This window comes from Oncorhynchus clarkii, chromosome 7 (genome assembly GCF_045791955.1).
Source record: "Oncorhynchus clarkii lewisi isolate Uvic-CL-2024 chromosome 7, UVic_Ocla_1.0, whole genome shotgun sequence".
NCBI lineage: Eukaryota > Metazoa > Chordata > Actinopteri > Salmoniformes > Salmonidae > Oncorhynchus > Oncorhynchus clarkii.
This window is the reverse complement of record NC_092153.1, coordinates 29,253,562-29,261,652: the sequence shown is the minus strand read 5'-3', so window position 1 is coordinate 29,261,652 and position 8,091 is coordinate 29,253,562. Positions and strand designations below refer to the sequence as shown.

Sequence of the window (8,091 nt, the reverse complement as noted above, 5' to 3'; positions counted from 1 at the left end):
GGGTTTTATACTGACCAATTAACCTTTTAAAATGCCATTGGAACACAGGAGTTATGGTTGCTGATAATGGGCCTCTGTACACCTATGTAGATATTCCATTTAAAAAATCTGCATTTTCCAGCTACAATAGTAATTTACAACATTAACAATGTCTACACTATATTTCTGATAAATTTGATGTTATTTTAATGGACTTCTTTTTTTTTCTTTCAAAAACAAGGACATTTCTAAGTGACCCCAATCTTTTGTTACACCATGTAGGAGCAGTCTAGACCTAGTGTGTTCATTATATACATCTATCTACATGACGTATTGTTACACCATGTAGGAGCAGAATAGACCTACAGTAGCTAGCTGCTGTAATGGCTGTTGGAAGGAGTGGAGGACCAAGATGCAGCGTTGTACGTGTTCATCTTTATTATTTGAACTGAACACTGATTAACAAAAAACCGAAACAGTTCTGTCTGGTGCAGAAAGACACAAAACAGAAACCAACTACCCACAAAACCCATGTGGGAAAAAGCTACCTAAGTATGGTTCTCAATCAGAGACAACGATAGACAGCTGCCTCTGATTGAGAACCACACCCGCCAAACAACAAAGAAATACAAAACATAGAAAATGAATATAGGATGCCCACCCTTGTCACACCCTGGCCTAACCAGAATGGAGAATAAAAGCCTCTCAATGGCCAGGGCATGACAGCTACTTATTTAGTTTTAGTTTGACTTAAATTAAACTGCCTTAAATGTGCTTTAGTAAACATTTTTTTATTCGCACTAATCAATCAACACATTCCTGTCTTTGTATGTCTCAATATAATCGTTTTATTTAATTAAATCCATTTAAAATAATCTTTGCCTGAAAATAAAATATGATCGTTTCCCCTCCAGTCAGCAGACGGCGATGTGCGTCTTTCAGGCGACGCTGTCAGCGTGACGTATAATCTAGTGGACGGTTCTTCAGAAACAGCTCGTCAACCTCCTCGGTAGCTTGCTAGCCAACATAGCCGAAAGATTCAAGCTATTTTTACGCTTTCGGTCTATATTAGCTACTGTGTTTTAGACACACTTCTGTCGTTTCAACTTGTTAACCTATTTAATTTAATATTACGTTATTTTGTATTAGTCAGCTATAGTATCTGGCTGGTTAAGTTAGCACTAGCCTAGTCGCTAATGATAGCTAGCTAGCTAACATCCCCGACCATGAGCTTCCTAAACTACTCCCCTCCTGTTAAAGAAGAGGGGTTCTGCTGGACGGAGAAAGAAGCTCTGGGGCTGAACATTGTCGTGAAAGAGGATGTCACAGTAAAACAAGAAGTAGAGGGTGAGGCTGTTACAGTGAAAGTAGAAGAGAAAGACGTTTCAGTGAAAGAAGAGGAAGACGCGTTCAGAGTTAAAGAGGAGGAGGATGTTACAGTAAAAGAAGAGGAGGATGTAGTTTTTGGAGTGAAGAAGGAAGGGGAGATTACTGTTACATTGAACGATGAAGAGGAGGAGATAGGAGATCTGATTAACACCAGTAAGTACCGGCTACAATTTGTTTTTAATTTTGGATATTCGGAGTTGGCTCGTCAATAGCTCTTCAACGGAGGGCCCTAGGATGATGGCTGATATGTCTAGAATCAGACGACGTAGAGAGCAAGCTACCCTTTGTTTTCTCCGTTCCGTTTCCAAAAAGTGACTTAACATATATATTTGAGAAGGGTCTATCTGCTGACCGCAGACTGTGGGGCACGGCATGTAGTGATTGTTATGTAGTGATTTACTACACACCTTGCCCCCCAGTAGTGCCATGCGAGAGTTGGGTTGGCTACACCAAAGATTATGGATATACTGACAAGATGTCTCTCCGCCCTAACAAGGGGAGTCGTTGTCCACAAAGCGGCACTGCGGGTTGTCTAGCTCCCGACTATCCTTTCTTTGGATTGGTGGATACATCTTATTATTGTAATCTATTGTTTATATTCTATGAGGTTTGTTGACGTCAACCGCCTGTTTTCAATGGAAAGAGATGCTAAGCTACTAGCATGAATATGCATAGCGATCTGATAACAGCTCCTATAGTGTTTTTATCAAAGTTGTCGGTATGTCACTTGTCCACATAACTTAATCATTACGAAACTTCTGTTGGATCAAGTAAACCTCACGTAGCAAATAAGCCATTCACTTTGTTGTTGACCAATTTCGACACTTTCCACATTGGGTTGATAATTGTTTCCACTTGGATACAACCTACTGTAGCCTACTGGCATGACCTAGAGAGATACAATCTACTGTAGCCTACTGGCATGACCTAGAGTTACAACCTACTGTAGCCTACTGGCATGACCTAGAGAGATACAACCTACTGTAACCTACTGGCATTTCCTACAGAGATACAACCACTGGTATGCAAGCATTTCTAAACTTTTTTTCTCACTTTTATGAGGTATTGTCTGAAGATTGATCATTTAAAATAAATGTAATCCGTTTTAGAATAGAATATAACGTAACAAAATGTGTAAAAAGGGAAGGGGTCTGAATGCATGTATGTTGTATGTTCTAGGGGCGTCCTAGATTTTATTTTATTTTTTATTTTCTTTCTACCAATTGCTTGGTTGAAATTTTATGATGTGCATTTTTTCATATAGACACACCACATGTGTTTAATAAAATCAACTGTATGTGCAGAACTTGAACTGATGCTTCAAGCTTTTGATTAAATAATTAAGACACACAAATGACTTGAGGAAGCCAGAGATCAATATAACCAGAATAAAATGACCAATTCCCGACCTGCTGCTGGCCTTCGTACATTCTGACGTTAAGCTTGTGAAGTTTCCGGTAAAATTGACCAACTTTTTCCATTTGGAGTGCCAATTTATGACCATTTCTACCGATCTGTGTGCCAGTTATGAACGAGGTACAACACCTGTTTGGCCCCGCCCCTTCCAGGGTCGGTGAAGAGTGGTATTAAATTTAAGGAATAAATCCGAGTCTCACGCTCATCACCTGTGGAAGGCGGGGCTTCCAGCGAGGCATGGATTTAATAGTATGTTGTACCAAGATTCCCTCCTTCCGGGAACAGTATTTATTGTCATAACATGTGGATTTAATAGTATGTTGCACCTCATTTCCCTCCTTCAGGGAACAGTAGTTATTGTCATGTGGATTTAATAGTATGTTGTACCTAGTTTCCCTCCTTCAGGGAACAGTAGTTATAGTCATAACGTTAAGCTTGTCATATGGTGAACTTAAATAGTGGATCTTGCTGTCGGACAGTTTGTTGTATTCAGATCTCTCTACGTAACATTTAGTGGCTCTTTATATTATGCTGGGAAAACAGTTTATGGGCACATAAATCCTAAATCAATTCAGAGTTTGCTAAATCCAATGTTTCTACCCGAGAATCACCTTATCTTTATTGACAACACCCACATGGATACTGTCATTAATGTGGTTCTTCAATAATTACACATAATACTGTAGCTGTTTAGTTAGTCACATGTTCAACTATCATCAGCTGATCCAGGAAATCATTTTCTGAATGACAATCACATGACAAACATCACGACATGCAACAACAACCAAAGTGCTTCTTCATTCATTACTCTGGTAAAGACAGTTATGCTGTGCTCCATGTTGGATCCAACATCCCTAACAAATTGATGTGTATAATGTGTTATTGTCTGTCTGTTGTTGTTAGGTGGGTCCTACAGTAGGCCTATGTTGTTAGGTAAAGTATGTTGTATGGGTCCTACTATAGGTCTATGGTATTTGTATAACTAGTGGTTTCCTCATTAGCATGGAGGCGTTTCTGCAACCAAATTGTGTGTGCATCGCCCTCATACTCCAATTTTAGCAAACACAGAAAGGGACCTATATTGGAGACCAAAAGTAATCTGGCTTTCAACAACTTTAAATTATGTCTAGCCTACAATCATCGATGTTACTACTAATATGTGAACAAGACTAAATATGACTATTGTTGCTCACTTGACTGTCTAAAGTCAATTGTCAAATAATTTGAACATACATTACAGACGTCAATTGTTGTACAACTTCAGGGCTACGCTGTTGGCATCACCCTTTTCAATGGATTTCTGCTGTTGTGGCCCTTAACCATCTGTCTGACTTGTTGTTCACACAGGAGAGAGAGGGTCCTCTGGGGAGCCTCAACAACATCATGATGCTGATGAGGCAGAGAAGAGTGTCTCCACATCAGAACTCCTCAAGAAACACCATAGGAGACCCACAGGGAAGAAATCTCATTGCTGCTCTGACTGTGGGAAACGTTGCAAATCTTCATCAGAACTTAAAATACACCAGCGAGTACACACTGGAGAGAAATCTCACCACTGTTTTGATTGTGGGAAGAGTTACTTAAGATTAAAATCACTAAAAGTACACATGAGAATTCACACTGGAGAGAAACTTTACAGCTGTGATCAATGTGGGAAGAGTTTTACTATGTCTAGTCATCTGATGATACACCAGAGAACACACACAGGAGAGAAACCGTACAGCTGTACTCAATGTGGGAAGAGTTTTACTCAGTCAAGCAACCTGTTATCACACCAGAGAAAACACACAGGAGATAAACCTTATAGCTGTGATCAATGTGGGAGGAGTTTTACTACATCTAGTCATAGGATTGTACACCAGAGAACACACACAGGAAAGAAACCGTACAGCTGTACTCTATGTGGGAAGAGTTTTACTCAGTCAAGCAACCTGTTATCACACCAGAGAAAACACACAGGAGAGAAATCGTATAGCTGTAATCAATGTGGGATGAGTTTTATTCAGTCATGCACCCTGTTATCACACCAGAGAACACACACAGGAGATAAACCTTATAGCTGTGATCAATGTGGGAAGAGTTTTACTACATCTCGTCATCGGATCGTACACCAGAGAAAACACACAGGAGATAAATCTTATAGCTGTAATCAATGTGGGAAGAGTTTTACTCGGTCAAGCAACCTGGTATCACACCAGAGAACACACACAGGAGAGAAACCTTATAGCTGTGATCAATGTCGGAAGAGTTTTACTTCATCTAGCAGTCTTATTGTACACCAGAGAACACACACAGGAGAGAAACCTTATAGCTGTGATCAATGTGAGAAGAGTTTTGTTACATCTAGCCGTCTTATTGTACACCAGAGAACACACACAGGAGAGAAACCTCATAGCTGTAATCAATGTGACAAGAGATACTCTGATAAAAGATCCCTGATCAAACATCAGAAAATACATACATGAAGGGGTTGTTTCATGAAATCAATGAAATGTCATAATGTAGAAAGTTTTAACATTGTAGAAGGAGTATTTTAATGATGTCACAATGTAGAAGCCTAAATGTTTGTCCCCTGTTCTATTGATTTCAGCCAGATATGGATATTAGCATCAGGGAGAAAATCCAGGCTCTTAATTGAAAGAGTACTATTTATGTGATTTAACAAAAAGTGACTAACAAATAAAGAGCTGTGTTGCACTTATAACATTGGTGACCCACTTTAATCAAAATGTAGCTAGATGTTTTCTACAAATGGTCCTCTAACCAGGGATGTACACATTACTCCCAGATTCCGTGTGGTTTTTAGCTCAAAAACCACACGGAATCTGGGAGTAATGTGTACATCCCTGGTTAGAGGACCATTTGTAGAAAACTTTAGTTTTAACAGGACGTGCTACCTCCTCTCACGCAATTGATTTCTACATGATATCTATGAGTTATGACAAATAAGTGTTGCGTTCCTTTGTTTAGCGACCCCTTAATTTAAATGTATCACTCCAAAATGTAGCTGACTGTCTTCTGCAGGTTGTCCTCTAATCAGTGAGGTAAAAGATATCTCCCATTTCCATGTTTTGTTTTTAGTTGTGTTAGTTTCAACATCACATACAACCTGATTTCCCCCCTAATCGATATCAGTGATGTATTGCTACTTGTCAAAACAACAGCGTTTCTGGTGTTTGTGCAGTTTATAATGAGCTTGTTTAAAAAAATACAAGTAATATGATTGTTGCAGATGTTTGTATTAAGTGAATTATTGCCAAAACATGAATGTACATTTGTTTTTGATATTTCATATTTACAATTCAGGTAACATTTAGTAATCATAATTATTTATGCAACCAGCTGACCATTTTGGGTACAATTATATTGACATTTTTGCCCGGCTTTTAGAATATCAGGGTTCATTCTCAGATGTGCCAACACAAAGGTACTAGAGCATGACTTTGGGGACTGGGCCCCGATCCAACAACATGCCTATGGAGTGAACCCTGAAAAGAGAGAGAAGCTCCGCAGTGAGGTGGGAAGTTACTATGGATATTGCAGGAGTTTCCTCTTCAAATCAGATATGTTCGTTTTAAGGAAAACTTGCTGATTGTCTCAAGGGTGGGCACTCAAAATGTTTGTGTTTTGCGTTTAGCCAGTGCGTTGCCATGGATCACAATTTATTATGACTGCAGGTTTTTCCGTATTGAGATGAGTTTTGTTTGGGCTCGTTCCAAGGGGACGAGAGTTCTAGAAGCTAGTGAGTTTTAGGAAGATGTGAATTCTAGTAGCTAGTGGGGGAAAACATTTCAAAAAATGTGTTTTTAATTGTTGACAGCCAGTAGACACAATGTTTATATTAGTGAAGGTGAAGCATTGTAGTTGATTATAATTTCAAAATTAGTTTTAGGATTCTAGAAAGAGAGAACTAATACGATTGTATATTATTATTTAGAAATACTTGTTTTTTCTTGTTTTTAATTGTTACCAGGAGGTGAAGCATTTTAGTTAATTTTAATATGAAATGGAAGTTATTTTCTGTTGGTGGTGAGAACTTGTCCAACAAAAATATAGGATATATTTGTTGTCTTAAGGGGGATGTGTTTCAGGCTTTGGTTTTTACAGGCCTTTACTTATGACTTAAACAGATTCATTTTCTACCCATCTTATTCATTGATGCTGTGGGATAAATCAGGTGTTTCTTGGTGGGCTTAAAAAAATCTACTGTGAAACAAAAGTGTACAATCTACACACATGTTTATTGACTTTTATAAAGACCACAGTAACATGACAGATTTTGTATTTTCCAAAGCCTGTCTGGATGTGAACTACTTTATGCCAGGGTTTAGCTTTAAATTGATTGATTATCCCATATTCATAACCCTTATGAATAAACTTGACAGTCGTTTCCAAAAGCGTGAACAATTCCGGAGCTGGCCGCGTCTATCCTTAAGACATACCCAGGACCCACATGCCCGGCTGATGATCTACCCCCGGAGTGAAAACTAACAGAGCTTTGATTAAGCGTGCAAGAATGTCATGGCGATGGTGAATTGGATACGGATAATGGTCAGGGTTAACCAGGAAGATTATGCTATTCTACGTTTTTGTACTAACGGCCTTACCCTAACTCCAACCACCAGGCAGCAGTCCCAGGACAGGTAAAACGATAATCGGGGAATCGTTCCTTCCTCATGGAACTTTTTTGAAGGGGAGTGGAATATTCAAGGTGATGTTTGTATATAGATATATATTATTTAAGAATGATAGGTCTTAATTCTAGGCATTTGCATGTATGTTTTTTTTTTTTTTATGAAGGCTATTTATACAATGAACCTTTGTTTTTATTCATACTGTTTGTAAACAATAGCTTCTGCCCTCTTAGGGTCTACTTGACCCGCTTATTGATTAGAAAGTATTAGAAACCAAGGCCAACTATATTCAATCTGTGATTAGAAACGATAATTAGAAGCTATGACAAAACTATGATAATAAACTATGAACAACTATGAAGACAGGGCTGTGTGTGCATGAATGATGATCTATTATTTAAGTGTGGAATATTTCTCTCTCAATGTATACCCTTTCACTCAATGTATACCAAAGCAGCAAATATTGACAGCAAATGTACTGTTATACAAGCTGTACACTCACTACTTTAAATTGTAGCAAAGTGTCATTTCTTCAGTGTTGTCACATGAAAAGATATACTCATATTTACAAAAATGTGAGGGGTGTACTCACTTTTGTGATATACTGTTTACATATATATATATATATACACATATACACATATACAGTGCCTTGCGAAAGTATTCGGCCCCC

General features: G+C 38.4%; 1 protein-coding gene across 1 annotated transcript; it reads left to right on the top strand.

Moving 5' to 3' along the window:
• Positions 1–1,019: 1,019 nt before the first annotated feature.
• On the top strand, positions 1,020–5,249 carry LOC139413159 (zinc finger protein 180-like). The gene is made up of 2 exons (XM_071160255.1): positions 1,020–1,521; positions 4,132–5,249. Exons 1-2 carry the CDS (start codon positions 1,206–1,208, stop codon positions 5,247–5,249), a joined length of 1,434 nt encoding a protein of 477 aa, XP_071016356.1. The 5' UTR covers positions 1,020–1,205.
• Positions 5,250–8,091: the final 2,842 nt, after the last annotated feature.

What these genes read in the sequence shown, in the direction of transcription:
- LOC139413159 (XM_071160255.1), top strand. Translation starts at nt 1,206, where the DNA reads ATGAGCTTCCTAAACTACTCCCCTCCTGTTAAAGAAGAGGGGTTCTGC. An exon ending in AGGAGATCTGATTAACACCA is followed by an intron (nt 1,522 to 4,131) that starts GTAAGTACCGGC and finishes TTGTTCACACAG; the next exon opens with GAGAGAGAGGGTCCTCTGGG.